General features: G+C 49.0%; 1 protein-coding gene and 1 long non-coding RNA gene across 4 annotated transcripts in view; one reads left to right on the forward strand and one right to left on the reverse strand.

The window, feature by feature from the left end:
* LOC120391689 (ceramide synthase 2-like) overlaps positions 1 to 15,652 on the forward strand; it is a 141,981-nt gene that overhangs the window by 117,048 nt on the left and 9,281 nt on the right. For all 3 annotated transcript variants that reach the window (XM_039515647.1, XM_039515648.1, XM_039515649.1), the window contains exons 8-10: positions 3,094 to 3,222; positions 3,831 to 3,937; positions 6,585 to 6,741. In XM_039515647.1, the coding sequence (XP_039371581.1) occupies positions 3,094 to 3,222; positions 3,831 to 3,937; positions 6,585 to 6,741 (393 nt within the window). The remainder of the gene's footprint in view (positions 1 to 3,093; positions 3,223 to 3,830; positions 3,938 to 6,584; positions 6,742 to 15,652) is intronic.
* LOC120391690 overlaps positions 6,735 to 15,652 on the reverse strand; it is a 20,701-nt gene continuing 11,783 nt past the window's right edge. The window contains exons 2-3 of the long non-coding RNA XR_005591439.1: positions 9,197 to 9,315; positions 6,735 to 8,779 (exon numbers count right to left, since the gene is read on the reverse strand). This is a non-coding gene — a long non-coding RNA (uncharacterized LOC120391690). The remainder of the gene's footprint in view (positions 8,780 to 9,196; positions 9,316 to 15,652) is intronic.

Genomic DNA, 15,652 nt, shown 5'->3' on the forward strand with positions numbered 1-15,652 from the left:
GACAGATTTCTTCAGTCCTTTTCTTATTGCAGGTTTTTTTATGTTTGATTCATTTCAAGGATTGTATTTCAATAATAGCTTACATTATTTATTGGAATTTCCCCTTTTAGGCAGTTCCTTTATAGTAATGCAAAGTTATAGCCTGGTTTATATCTTTTAACACTTCTCTTCCTTGTGCCATACAAATTGTATTGCTTCTAGAGTGCCACAATTATTTATAATGAAAACCAACAACATCTCTTATAATCTTCCAGACTTGATGGACATGCTTCACACATTCTTCGATTGTACATTTGCATTTCGTGTTTTTTAGGGTTTGCAACAGTTCTAGAGACATTATCCACATATAGAGAGATGTAGATCTGACTCCCAGGCCAAGCAAATATGCATCATTAATTTGGGATGAAAGACATATTGATGGGGCAAAACAGATTATCCATCATATATTTGATTTACAAGGCAAATAAATGTGTAGTTTCATTTGGGGTGAAAACATGTGATTTGAGTTTCTTGGGGTAACCGGCAGTTTGCCCCACTTGTTGACCTTCAGTCTCACAACAAGTTATTTCTAGTTTGGTTAACTCCCAGCTTCCCAGTCCAACTCTTGACCAACGCCAAGTGTGCAGTGGGCCACTTTGCATAGGAAAGCTGGATGTTACCCTTGCATGGTATCTTTTTGGAGGTCTTTTAGCTAAGTTGGGAAGTAGAAAGAGGCTTTATCTTTATGTAAATTATGAGAGATTTGTGCCTCTGTGGTTAACAAGCTTCCCATCTAGCCATTTTAGTTTCTATTCCTGGGGGGTGGGGGGTGGAACTCCTAACCAGAGTTGAGCTGTGTGTCCTTAGGCAAAGGCTATGTCTACATTACAGACCTTAGAGTGACACAACTGTAAGGTCTCCCCTGTAGCCGCTGTATGCCGACCGGAGAGAGCTCTACCATCGGCATAATTAAACCACACCAATGAGCGGTGCTAGCTCTGTCGTCAGGAGAGCATTTCCCACCAACGTAGCGCTGTCCTCACTGGCACTTCTGTCGGTGAAACGTATGTCAGTCGGGGTGGTTTTTTCACACCCCTGACCAACAAAAGTTTTACCAACAAAAGTGGTAGTGTAGACATAGCCAAAGTGTCTCACATGATGTTAATCATTTTCTTATTGTCTTTACTTGCTGGGTGGATCCTATTTTGTGATAACAGAAGTGGATATTTTCTAATCTTCGAGGGCCCGGAAACATTGTTATTAATCATTCAAGACATATCACTTGTCTCTACCTCTTGCACTTCACACTGAAGAGAATAGTTTCCCTCAGACTGTGTGCGCTGGCCTGGTCCTCGGTTCTGCAGGGCTCACTCCTCACTGGTTAGACTGGGTTCCTCTTCACAACAACAGGGCTTCCCTCCCCGCTGGGAAGGTGGAGAACACACGGCCAAACTTCCAAAGGTGCCGGCTTCTTTAGGGCGTCCAGCCTCGGGGTTGTGAGCTGGGAACCCCCAAAGTTGTAAATGTTTTTGTAAATTCTGCCCTTCATCTGCCATGCCACATGGGAATAGAAACAGCTGATTGCCACGCAGGCTGTACATGTCCATGTGGCCAGGGCTCCAGGAGACATGGGGCTCTGTGTGGTTGAATAGGCTTAAGGCTTCCATATAAGGCGTTATGTGCAGAGGGGAGGGTGTGTGCATTGCAGGCATTAGGTGAGTTGCAGGTATAGGGTTGGTGAGGGTGTAGGCACGCACGTGGGCACAGAGCAGAGGTGGGAGCCAGTGTTGCTCTATGGCAGAGGGGAGGTTTCTCTTTGCCTCCTCACTGTAGAGGCATAGGTCTGTGTTTTCAGCTGGGTGCGTGTGTGCTTTCTCCAGGTGCTGTCCCAGCCCTGCGCAGATAGGGGGTGCAGCAGACCTCAGTAGTGCTACCTAGAAAGACCACAGGCTCGGCCAGCTTTATTGTCGATGAAGCACGGTCCTAGCGCCCCAAAGGAGATACAGGCTCACTAACACGTGTGTGCCCAGGACAGTGGACCAGCTCAGTCAGCAGCGGGACTTTCTGCTGCCCCCTCAGCTGGATGAATGTGCCCCTCCTATGATTTCTCTTTTATACATTGATACAAACAAACTACCTATCTAGGGTGACCAGAAGCAAGTGTGAAAAATCAGGACGGGTTGGGGAGTAATAGGCGCCTAGATAAGAAAAAACCCTGAATATCAGGACTGTCTCTATAAAATCAGGACATCTGGTCACCCTATACATATCACACTCCTGACATGGTTAGTTACCAGCCCTACACCTGGTTCCTGCTGGCTCAAACAAAACATCCCCATTGATTATTCTGTCCTCCTGTCCTTGCCGTACCATCTCCCAGGAATGTGTTAAAATGTCTGTCCGGTACCTAGTACTTAGGAGCGCCTGTGTCTTACCCACGCACGCCGTACCTTCGCCAAGTTCATGTGCCGGACAGTGAACTTGTGAGCAAGCGTCAGCCCTATGCCAGGGGCCTGACTTTGGCTCCTACCATGGCCTGGCTTTGCTGACTGGTTCAGGCCTCAGATCCAGCCCCAGACCCGTGCTCCAGGCCCTCTCGCTCTACTACAGTTTGTAAGAGTTTGAGTTTGCCCAGATCAGACTGTGTTTGCCACCATTGACTCCTTTTTTTCCATTTTTCTGGTTGTGGGTCATCCAAGAGCCATGGGTACCTCAGCCTTTCACAGCCACCAGGGAGTAGACAAAGTTCTCTTGGCTGATGAGAGCTCTAGAATGTGGCCAGGTTAGAGAGCTGCTGTGGGAGGGCCAGGCTGGGGAGCTGCTTTGTGCCTCGTAGCGGGAAGAGATTTTATTTCTGCTCAGGAGGAGAACATGCTCTGCCCAGGAGAGAGGGTCTCTTGCATTTTAAGTATCAGAGGGGTAGCCGTGTTAGTCTGGATCTGTAAAAGCAGAAAAGAATCCTGTGGCACCTTATAGACTAACAGACGTATTGGAGCATGAGCTTTCGTGGGTGAATCCCCACTTCTTCGGATGCATCTATAAGGTGCCACAGGACTCTTCTCTGCTCTTGCGTTTAAATCTCTTCTGTACATGCTCATGCCCTTGTCTCATCAGGACCTTAGTCAGCAGATTGTCCACCATGCGGCTACCATCTTCCTGATCTGTTTCTCCTACTGTGCCAATTACCTCCGCATTGGGACACTGGTGATGGTGATCCATGATGCTTCAGACTGTATCCTAGAGGTGAGCACCACAGGCTATGGGAGGGGGAAATCGCTGTGCAGCCCACGAGAACCTGCACTTAGTTTTCCAATAAATCCAGGGCAAGTCCAGTGAGTCAATGCAGAAGCTTACAGCTGTGGAGACTTGTGCTGGAGCCTGGCTAAATCCACATGTGAAATGAGCTACGTGGTCTCAGACTTGTCTCTAGTGGACATTTCTCCATACTCCAGTTCTGCAGTCTTGGCGGTGTCTGCCTGCGGTCATGGCAAGTCCGTGCTGAACGGGAGGAGCTGGGTGGGCTCTGGCCTGGCACACCCCTCGGTGATGCAATCGAGTTGAAGAGCGCTGGCTGAGCTAGTGGAGCCCAGGATTGGAAAAGCAGGTGCTGCAGCTCAGGACGATGGGCCATTGGCAGAGAACTGTGGAGGCTACACACACCCAGCCTTGTGCCTCACCCCTGTCTGGGCTGGGAGATCAGCCTTCGCAGCCCTGTCTATCCTAGACTCCCTGCTGAGGGGGCCAACAATGGGACTTGCGTGCTGCCCCCTGCCCCTCTCCCCGTGTCTTCCCACCATGCGGTCGCTGCTGGGGCACCCTCCCAGACTGCTCTCTTTTACTTTTCTTTTCAGCCAACCAAGATATTCAATTACATGAAGTGGAGACGAATTTGTGATGGGCTCTTCATCATCTTCTCAGCTGTTTTCCTCATCACCCGGCTGCTCATTTTCCCCTACAAGTGAGTCTGCGCTGGAGTATGGCTCTTCGAATGGGCGTCCTGGGGAATCACTTCAGAGTCAGGAGTAGCCGGCCTGGCCCCAAATCCACAGCTACAGCCTCTGCTTCCTCGGTCCCCAGGCACCTGCCCCTCCTTAGCAGGGCTGGAGCACATGCCTATGTGACCAGCCTCGCTCCAGGGGTGAGCTGGGCACACATGGCTTTGGAGGCTGGCAGACTAGAGCGATCCCCTGGCACAGGGTGTTTCCATGAGTTACCATCTCACAGAGGCCTCTGGGTGATCATTTCCTGCCCCCACTGGGCTGCTCACCTGCCACAGGTCTCCTCGTGGTCATTGCCTCAGCTCTATAATCTCTCTACCCCGGCGTGTGAGCACACCCGTCTGAGACAAATCCCTTCCAAGTCTCTCCCAGACACACCCCTGTGCCTGAGCCTGTAGAAAAGCCTGAAGCATGATGCAGACGTGAGAACCCTCCTGCCTCCATTCATCAGACTGGAGAATCAACTTTGGTGTCATCATTAACTGTTGAGGCATTGATGGGTTCAGGAGAGGGAAGCAGGTGTGAATGAAGCCTGCGGGGCTGGGAACTGGGAGATGTTGCAGCAAAGGACATGCAGAGGGAGGAGCATAGGAGGCTCCCAGGACCCCAGAAGATGGGGAGAAAGGGAAAAGGGCATGAGGAAAGAAGGGGCAGGAACCACGGTGGCCTGAAGGGGAGCATATCCCCCCCATGGAGTGACAAATGTGACAGTAAGACAGCGGGCCAATAATAACTAAATATGTAGTTACTGCAGAAAGGCCAGATTCTTCCCTTGGTCTCTGTGCAGCACACCCAGGGGGAGGACTTTGCATTGCGAGGGGTCTGTAGTTCTGCATGTATCTCTGGCCACCGGCCATCATTAAAGGTGGAATCCAGCCACTCTCCCAGGTGTGGTGACACCCAGTGCTGGGGTATGGTTGTACTTCACTTTTCATACAGATATGGGAAAATCAGTCCAGAAAAACAGACAATAGACAAACAGCCAAGTTACAAATGGGGACAGTTTTTAAAATAACCCTTTGGCTGTTCTCAGCCCTGCTGGGGAGCTCAAAGCCCATCAGACGGACACACAGAAACAATGTGTTTGTAGCTCACTCAGAGCCAGAAGTGTGATTAGGCTCCAGGCAGCACTTAAGGAGCCCTAGAAATAATTGGGAAGCTGTGACCCAGCACAGCCTGCATGGGTTGGGACTGGCAGGCTGAGCACGGAGGATCTCAGGCCCCAGGAGAAGGGCGTGAAGGTACAAACAATGCTGCAGGGTCAGATAGCAGCCAGTTACTTTCTCACGTGGCCAGGTCAGTCCGAATCCCTTCTCTCCCCACCTGTCACGTTTACTCCTTTCCAGTGAAGCCAGATGAAGCTTTCAGCAGCTGCCAGCCAAAGCCAGGGGCAGCTGCTCACTCAGCTGCACAGCAAAAACCGGAAAGGGGAGAAGCAGTTCTTGGCCAGGGCACTGACGTTGTCTGTAGATCAAAGGGTGCGAGCCAGTCAGTCAGCCCCTGCAGTTTGGTCTTGGAAAACATAAGGGGAGGATGGGGCCGTGACAAAACCAGGTGTGTTGGACTTGGAGTTTAGAAGGTGGGCGGTCTGGGGAATGTGCAAATTAGGGAGCAGCAGATCCTGTGGCTGGCCCAGAGAAACTTGAGAGAAAAGCCCCAAGCCCCACAGTGCACCTGGCCAATTGTACAATGCTGTATGTGGGGATGGAGCGGAGCACAGGGGCAGATTTCAAGCACCACATTCCTTCTGTGATCCCCTTACGCCCTGGGGCCTGCTCCCCATAGCCCTCCCCTGCCTGCACAGGTTGTTATTGCGCACCAGATGGTCAACGCCCTTTAAAGCTCTAGCCGCAGTATTTGCGTCTCCTGTGGCTGGGAGTCCTGCAGGCTGTGACTATGGCTGGTGTGTGTCCTGGACATACCGGCCAGTCCCCAAGTTGGGTTACAGTCTGCTCGTGGACGGGGAAGCCTCTTGCTTTGGATGCCCACTTGAGATGCACTAGCGGCTGATGCGGAGCACCCACAACTCCACCTGCACTCAGAGTCCTGGTCACCTCAGGCTCTAAATCCCGTTCGCTGTAATGGCGCCAGGGATGGTGAGAGCACAGCCACACTCTGCTCACAGCCCAGTGTGACCCCTGCACTGGGAGCTACGCTGGCTCGCCACCACTGGGGATCTTCCCACCCAACTAGCTGGCGCCAGGGGCCTTGTGGCTGCTCTGTGCCACCAGATGGGTGCAAAGCAGTGGGGGTGAGGGGAGGGCTGGAGGATCTGGCCCAAAAATGCAGTCTGCCACCGTGCCCCTGCTGCCTTGTAGCCCTGCTGAGCACAGGCCAAAGCTTTGGCAGGCATCTGAGAGAGATGTAGCGCCAGCAGTGAGAGATGCAGTGCTAAGGCCTGGAGCATACCCTGGAGAGGAAGAGCTCCTGCTGCCTGTGCTCAGCAAAGGAGAGCCAAGTACTGCTCATCCCTGAGCGGGGGCTGGCTCCCAAGTGTCCTCTGTAGGGACCGATGTGCACTCATGGCTAGAGCTGAACCTTGTGGGGTTGGCTTGTGATTCCTGCGACGATCTCGCCTGTTACTCACAGGGGCTCTCTCTTCTGCAGGGTGCTCTACAACACATACTACTACTCCATGGAGCTCTACCAGCCCTTCTTCGGGTACTATTTCATGAACGCTCTCCTGATGATTCTGCAGCTGCTGCACGTCTTCTGGTCCTGTCTAATCATTCACATGGTCTACAGATTCATCCTGTGTGGCACGGTATGGATCCGCTAACAGTCTCCTGTACCCTCCCAGGATTCTCAATTATCCATCCATGGTGGAGTCTGCATCCTACTAGAATCCAAGGGCTTATATTCCTTGCAGGGCAGAGGTGGGGCCAGGCTCATAGGCAGTGTTGGCTCTAAAGGTGAAACTTCCATGGAAGTTAATAATGGGCCCAAACCTGACGTCTTTATTCAGGGGGGATCCATGCTGGAGTCAAAGGAAGCTTTGCCTGAGTAAAACTTGCACAAAGACAGAGTCAGGACCTCCAAATTGGGGCCAATGTGGTTTGCATGTGTCACAGGATTACAGAAATTGGAAAAGGGGAACTCTGTCATGTCACTGACGGTCCCCTGCAGCATCTTCCCCAGGGCTCTTCCAGTCCCGCCGTTTCCCATGTAGGTGTTATTGATACACCTTGTGACTCTAATCTACAGCATGTTCCATCACACTGAGCTTCTGCACAGAAGGAAATGTTCTCCCAAAGGCAAAGACACAGTCTTAGCAATGTTAGATTGCCAGAAGCCAGGCTGTAGGATGGGGCAGTGGGGTATGCCCATTAGCAATAGCAGGGAGGGCCAGCATAGTGACAGATGGGAGCAGATCTCACAGCTAAACTATCTTTTGATAGTGCTTGGCCTCTGATTGTGACACTGTCCTGCAGGAACCAAGAATGAGCAGTAACCATGCCCTGTTCCAGTCCAAATACTGTGCTGCCTTTCCTAAGAGCCACACAGAGCAACCCCAACTTACTAGATGAAAAATAACCCTCATGCACATTACCCATAGTTTCCCCTGGGGTGGAGAGTGGAGAAGAACTGAATTTGACAGACAGGAAAGTGCTCAGATACCACGGTGATGGGCACAATGTAAGAAGATGAACAGAATAAAAGAAAGCCTTATTAGAAGAGGAATGGGCCATGAGGAAAACTACACTCAGTTATATCCAGAATTAATTCATGTTCCATCTAAAAATACTTCACCTTGTGGTACCTGCAAAAATATATTTCAGAGACTTTCAAATTCAGCAGAGCTCAGCAGGGAATAATAGTGCCGCATCCGCAGCCAGGTGTGTAAACTCTGCTTTTAATGATAAAGACTCTGCGTGGCCCAAGCAGCATTAGGAAAGATGTGGAATGATCTCCCCTGCTTAGAGAAGATCAGCCAGAGAATTCACACAGTTCACTCCAAGACTCCAGTTCCTTTAGTGGGTCTAGTTTCCTGCTCCTTTTCCCTTCTTTTGGCCTTCTCCTTTTTATTCTCCCACAAAAGTTCTTTCCTATCAGGTGTCCTTGCACAGATGTTAAAATGTCCTGTTAAGGAGGAAAAAAAATAAAGTCACTTAAAAATAGTATCTGCTCTTTAGCTTGCTTGTCTGTGGAGCTTCAGATTTGGTCAGGAACTACAGTTTGGGGAAACCAGGCAATGTCTTCTGGCTCAAATACCATCATGCTAGCAGATGTTGTTCTTAGATCATCTGGCTGGTCTGTGATGTCTTTGCCTCTCCTTTCCCTGGAAGGGGAAGTAGGAGTATCAGCCATCAAGTTGTTGTCATGGTGACCTTGAGAGGAACACGCTTCTTCCTCATTTATGTGTTTTTTCATTTGTGAAACTCAGGGTGGTATTGTCCCACAGGATTTCTCCTCTGATCTTCTGACCAAATCAGTGGATCACAAGTTTCACCCCAACTGCATTGTCCAATTCCAACTGAGTTAGGTCAGTTTGACTCTTGGCCCACTTTGGGGTTCTTCTTCTAGGACATGATTTTTTAGTCAAGTCCACAAGTCTGTGTCCTTCCCAAATAAGCAACACTGAGGTAATAACAGGGATTATGATTGTCTTGAGATTATTTCAACTCTCTGTTTAGGTAAACAGCTAAGACTCTTCAGGGTTCTCTTGACTATTGCGGCCTGTTGTTTTCCTCGTCATAACTTGTGACTTCTTGTCCTTTGACTTACGAAAGTACAGCAATACATAAGTCATTCCTTTCCCATTCACGTGTCTCCTGCTCACGCTGCCTCAAGCTGACAAGGCCCTATAAACACAATAAGAATGTGCAGAACTGTCACTGCATCTGTAATACTGGGGGAAGGATTACTTCAATCCATCAAGGCTCAAAGTCAAGCTGCTTTCAAACCTACTTATTAAAATCTATTAACGTAAACTTATTAAAAATGTAACAATTAAAGTTCAGACACAGTGTCTACATGTCCTTTGTAGTTTAAAACCCCCACCCCCACTAGACTCTGCTAAGTGTACTTGGGCCAGAGCTGTGCTGGGTCTTGCTGGTGAGGGCTCTGAATGTCACACAGAGAGAGGCCTGAGGCCAGTGGAGCACCTCACTGAGGGTCACCACCAGACTGCCTAACAAACTTGGATCTCATGTGCAATATGCTAGCACTCCATGTCCTTTCTATTTGCATTATCGGGCTTTCTCTCTCCCATTAGCTACCTGCTGCACATTGCTTTCCCCAGATGGGTTAGATTGTGTTTCTCCAGCTCAGCGGTTTGAGTCAAGAACAGAAAGGATGATGCCATAGGACCGCACAGTACGCCATCCTTATTAATGATCTGGAAGGAAATAGAAGATAATTACTGATAGTGGTAAATAATGATAAGGACAGGTCAGTCCTACTGAGTGATCTGGATCACATGGTAAACAGGCTCACTCAAATAACCTGCATTTCACCTATCTAAATGCAAGGTCATGCCTCTGGCAACCAAGGATGTGGGGCACACTTACAGAATGAGGGAGGGAGGGATCCTGAAAATCAGTGAACGTGACAAAAACTTGGGGGTCATGGTGGAAACCCATTGACCATGATCTCTTAGTGCAATTTGGTGGCTAAAAGAGCAAATGCTTTGGAGAGTAATCCTCTGGATGTATAAGTAGAATATTGCAAAGAAGTAGGGAGGTGGCATTACCTTTCTGTACAGCACGGCATTAGTGAGCCCACTGCTGGATAATGTGGTCCCTTGCAGGTGTCCACACTTTGAAAAGGAAATTAACAAATTGGAAGGGTTCAGAAACCAGCCATGGGAATTATTTGAGGTCTGGAAACCCTGTCTTAGAATGAGAGGTTAGTTTACCCAGCAGGAGGTTAAGAGGTGGCTGAGAATGTCCAAAAATTTATTTAAAAAAATCATCTCGTGTTGACTCAAAATGAAAATGTTTCAAATTTTCCACAAAACAAAACATCAAAATTTGTTCATTTTCGGCCGACTGAAACGTTTAGGTCGACCCCAACTAAATGATTTGTTTCAATTTTGAGGTTTTAAAAATATCTTTATATGCTTTTTAAAACAAAATTGAGGGATCTACTGAAACAAAATATCTCGCCCAAAGTTTCATTTTGGAAATGCCCAAACCATTTTGACATTTCCCCCCTCCCCTTTTTTTTTTTTTTTTTACTAAAACGATTCACCAACAAAATCAGCCCGAATTCATAGATTGTTGTGGTTGACCCAAATTGGCATTTTTCGGGGGGGAAGGGGAAGAAAAAGTATTCACACAGTTTTTTCACTGCAGCTCTAGAGATGACTTGATCACAGTCTGTCTACCTGCAGCGGGGGGTGGAATTTTCTGATACTAGAAAGATTTGTACTGTAGCAGGCAAAGACACAATAAACTGGAAACTGAAGCTAGACAAATGGAGACTAGGAATGAGGTGCAGATTTTTAACAGTGAGGGTAACTAACCATCAGAACAACTTACCTAGGATGTGGCAATTTCTCCATCATTTGAAGTCTTGGGCGTCTCTTTCTAAAAGATTTGCTCTAGTTCAAGCAGAAGCTACAGATCTGACTCAGGAATAACTTTGTGACCTTGTGGCCAGTGTTGTGCAGGGGTCAGACTGGATGATTGAAAGGGCTTGTAATGGATTTGGCTATGAACCTGCCCACTGTGCATTTAATTCCTTACAGTTACAGTCACCAGAAATGCAGTGCTGTCCATTGTAAAGCCACCATGGGCCAAGTTACCACCCAGTGAGATAGGAGACACCACAGTTCTTCTTCGAGCAGCTGCAGATGTGCATTCCAGTCAGCTGCACGCAAGCCCAGCGCACTGATGCTGTAGAATTTTGCTTAGCAGTACCACAGCAGCGGCACTCCCACAGCCTTTGCCATGGCTGTACCCCCAACCTCCCTCAGTTCCTTCTCATTGCCCTCAGCTCGAATTGAAGCATTTTGTGTGGCATTTTCCTCACACAGTTTCCTATCTCAGTCCTCTGAGACTTTGCTGCCAATAGTTGACAGTTAGTGGTAATACCCATACTGTTAGTTGGAAATAGTTCGTTAGAGTAAGTAGTTGCCCTGGAGGGATGTGCTCACTGGGGTTCAAGCACTGTCCATCGCGTGGGGTGGCTATTCCCAATCGTGATCCCCACACATGGTGTTTAGTGTGCCTAGGAGAAGGGCACATTGAAGAGAGATGCTCCATCTGCAGTCTCTTAAGACAAGAACGCAGGTGGTGGCAAGGGACTGGAGACGTGCAGCACCTTATGGAACAGGGCATGAGGCCACATCAGCAATGGGGACCTCCACAAAACATCCTGCCCCTCAGACAACTTGGGGCCTCAGTGAGCCAGTGTTCCTCAGCCAGATTCTGCTGCCTAACCCAGGTGGAGGAGAGATCGCTTTCCTCCCTCGGGTTTCCACTCCAGAGCGCGGGGAGAGTCTTCCTCCTTTGCCAGGAAGTGTGCAGACTGGCTCTGGGATTCTTTTGGTACATGAGGTAGAGCTGGCCATCTACCTACTCTCCAGTGCCAAGGCAGCATCAGGTCGGTGCTGTACCATCGACTCCAATATCTGTGGGACACCTATTGAGTCCGGTACTAACAACATTGGCACGAGCTGTTTCCACACCATTAGCGTTCCAGGCAGAATCAGACTTCTTTAGCCTCCCTGTTCCCAATTTCCCAGTTAGTCAGGAGCATTCAGCTGCCAGGTCCTCATCAGTACAGACGGTGCTGCCTGGAGCGATTGTTTGTGTGTCCCAATTGTCGGCACCATCTTCAGCACCACCTAACACTCAGAGTGCACAACCAAAGTCGGTCTCCTGATCGGTACCCAGGACTCCATCGGCACAGTTGCTATCTTCGGTACCAGTAATGACTGTGGTGCAGGCCACATCTTCAGGATCAGTACCAACCCTGGCACCAGCCCATGTGGGAGTGTGATGCCCCTGCCTGGCCTCAGGGCGCCGATTTCCTTCGCCACAATGCTGATGCTGTCAGTGTTTGGGTTCTGGACGAGGCTGGACACTTGTTCATTCCACCTGGGGTAGCTCCCCCGTTACCTTCTGAAGACTGAGGGTTCATTGAGATCAAGCTTGGAGACATCCTCCCCTTCTCCCTTACCAGCCAGCCAGTGTTCTAGGAGATGGTTGAGACCACAATCAGTACCAGGATTGGCACAGTTCCCACAGCAGAGACCAGCATTCTTGGCCCAGTTCCTACTGGCCAGCAATGCCATATCCGTATCCTCCGTGGGACATTTCATGTTTGGTAAAGTTCCAACCCTCAACTCACTCCATGGCCAAGTCACCCAACCAACCTGTGATACCACCTGCTTGGCCCCCTACATTACAGACTCACATGGAGGCTGCTTCCTCAGAGCAGGTTCAGACTGAGCCACTTATACAGGGACCTGTACTGCAGCAGGAGAGTCCAGTGTCTCCACTTCCATCTTCAGCCTAATCCCCCGATGACTCCATGGTACTGGAATGTTCCTCCAGTGCCTAAAGATTTTAAGGCACATCAGGAACTGCTCAGACGAATGGCTTCAGTCTCGGTATTCAGGCTGAGTTTGTGCACCGTCTGGTAGACATTCTTCAGGCCTCGGCCCTGGGGAGGGCCGCTCGCCCTACAAATGAAGCGCTGTTAGAACCCAAGCTCCTTGCTGTCTCCAGCAAATTGTACAGACCAGCGTTATTACATTGCTATGCAGGGGGTCAAGCGCTTTTATTCGCATCCTGCTCTTAACTCTCTTGTTGTAGCAGCAGCTAATGAGAGGTCGCGATGAAGGAGATACAAATCCACACCCTGGGACAAAGAGACTGGATCTCAAAAGGAAGAAAAATCTACTCAACTTTGCCCTTTAAAATGCACATTGCAAATCAGCATGCACTGCTGTCCAAATATGATTTGTAGCTGATGAGAAAGACCCTGTCTTTTAGATGTTATTAAAGATGGAAATAGCTCCTTCTGGGGGAAGAGAAAAGGCAATCCGAGCCAGACTGGAGCTGCTGCTGTTAAAGTCTGATCCTGTTTTCTTTAAGACAAACACACACCAAAGGGGAGAGAAAGGACCAGCAAAGACAGAGAATCATAGAATCTCAGGGTTGGAAGGGACCTCAGGAGGTCATCCAGTCCAACCCCCTGCTCAAAGCAGGACCAAACCCAACTAAATCATCCCAGCCAGGGCTTTGTCAAGCCTGACCTTAAAAATGTCTAAGGAAGGAGATTCCACCACTTCCCTAGGTAACCCATTCCAGTTCTTCACCACCCTACTAGTGAAAAAGCTTTTCCTAATATCCAACCTAAACCTCCCCCTCTGCAACTTGAGACCATTACTCCTTGTTCTGTCATCTTCTACCACTGAGAACAGTCTAGATCCATCCTCTTTGGACCCCCTTTCAGGTAGTTGAAAGCAACTATCAAATCCCCCCTCATTCTTCTCTTCTGCAGGCTAAACAATCCCAGTTCCCTCAGCCTCTCCTCATAAGTCATGTGCTCCAGCCCCCTAATCATTTTTGTTGCCCTCCGCTGGACTCTCTCCAATTTATCCACATCCTTCTTGTAGTGTGGGGCCTAAAACTGGACACAGTACTCCAGATGAGGCCTCACCAGTGCTGAATAGAGAGGAATGATCACATCCCTCGATCTGCTGGAAATGCCCCTACTTATACAACCCAAAATGCCATTAGACTTCTTGGCAACAAGGGCACACTGTTGACTCATATTCAGCTTTTCGTCCACCGTAACCCCTAGGTCCTTTTCTGCAGAACTGCTGCCCAGCCATTCGGTCCCTAGTCTGTAGCAGTGCATGGGATTCTTCCGTCCTAAGTGCAGGACTCTGCACTTGTCCTTGTTGAACCTCATCATATTTCTTTTGGCCCAATCCTCTAATTTGTCTAGGTCCCTCTGTATCCTATCCCTACCCTCCAGCGTATCAACCACTCCTCCCAGTTTAGAGTCATCTGCAAACTTGCTAAGGGTGCAGTCCACACCATCCTCCAGATCGTTAATGAAGATATTGAATAAAACCGGCCCCAGCACCAACCCTTGGGGCACTCCACTTGATACCGGCTGCCAACTAGACATGGAACCATTGATCACTACCCGTTGAACCCGACCATCTAGCCAGCTTTTTATACACTTTATAGACCAATCATCCAGCCCATACTTCTTTAACTTGCTGGCAAGAATACTGTGGGAGACCGTGTCAAAAGCTTTGCTAAAGTCAAGGAATAACACGTCCACTGCTTTCCCCTCATCCACAGAGCCAGTTATCTCGTCATGGAGGGCAATTAGGTTAGTCAGGCATAACTTGCCCTTGGTGAATCCATGCTGACTATTCCTGATCACTTTCCCCTCCTTTAAGTGGTTCAGAATTGATTCCTTGAGGACCTGTTCCATGATTTTTCCAGGGACTGAGGTGCGACTGACTGGTCTGTAGTTTCCTGGATCTTCCTTCTTCCCTTTTTTAAAGATGGGCACTACATTAGCCTTTTTCCAGTCATCCGGGACCTCCCCCGATCGCCATGATTTTTCAAAGATAATGGCCAATGGCTCTGCAATCTCATCGGCCAACTCCTTTAGCACCCTCGGATGCAGCGCATCCGGCCCCATAGACTTGTGCTCGTCCAGCTTTTCTAAATAGTCCTGAACTACTTCTTTCCCCACAGAGAGCTGGTCACCTCCTCCCCATACCGTGCTGCAGAGTGCAGCTGTCTGGGAGCTGACCTTGTCTGTGAAGACAGAGGCAAAAAAAGCATTGAGTACACTAGCTTTCTCCACATCCTCTGTCACTAGGTTCCCTCCCTGATTCAGCAAGGGGCCCACACTTTCCTTGACTTTCTTCTTGTTGCTAACATATCTAAAGAAACCCTTCTTGTTTCTCCTAACATCTCCGGCTAGCTGCAACTCCAAGTGTGATTTGGCCTTCCTAATTTCACTCCTGCATGCCTGAGCAATACTTTTATACTCCTCCCTGGTTATTTGTCCAATCTTCCACTTCTTGTAAGCTATTTTTTTGTGTTTAAGACGAGCAAGGATTTCACTGTTAAGCCAAGCTGGTGGCCTGCCATATTTACTTTTCTTCCTACACATCGGGATGGTTTGTTCCTGCAACCTCAATAAGGATTCTTTAAAATACAGCCAGCTTCCCTCGACTCCTTTCCCCGTCATATTATTCTCCCAGGGGACCTTGCCCATCAGTTCCCTGAGGGAATTGAAGTCTGCTTTTCTGAAGTCCAGGGTCTCTGTTCTACTGCTCTCCTTTCTTCCTTGTGTCAGGATCCTGAACTCGACCATCTCATGGTCACTGCCTCCCAGGTTCCCATCCACTATTGCTTCCTCTACTATTTCTTCCCTGTTTGAGCAACAGGTCAAGAAGAGCTTTTCCCCTAGTTGGTTCCTCCAGCACTTGCACCAGGAAATTGTCTCCTACACTTTCCAGAAACTTCCTGGATTGCCTGTGCACTGCTGTATTGCTGCTGAATGCAGCTTCTGTCTCTAGAGCTGACTCTTACTTGCAAGCTCCCTGCTGGAGAAACACAGGCCCAACCCATGGTTCGACCTGGCAAACTTGTACCAGCACTGGGATGTCTACAGCAGTGCTTTTAGCTGCCTCACTGGGCATGGTGTGACAGGAGTGCTGCAAAAGAGAAAGTCTTGGCTGGCTA

Source organism: Mauremys reevesii, linkage group 26, assembly GCF_016161935.1.
Source record: "Mauremys reevesii isolate NIE-2019 linkage group 26, ASM1616193v1, whole genome shotgun sequence".
Taxonomy (NCBI): Eukaryota; Metazoa; Chordata; order Testudines; family Geoemydidae; genus Mauremys; species Mauremys reevesii.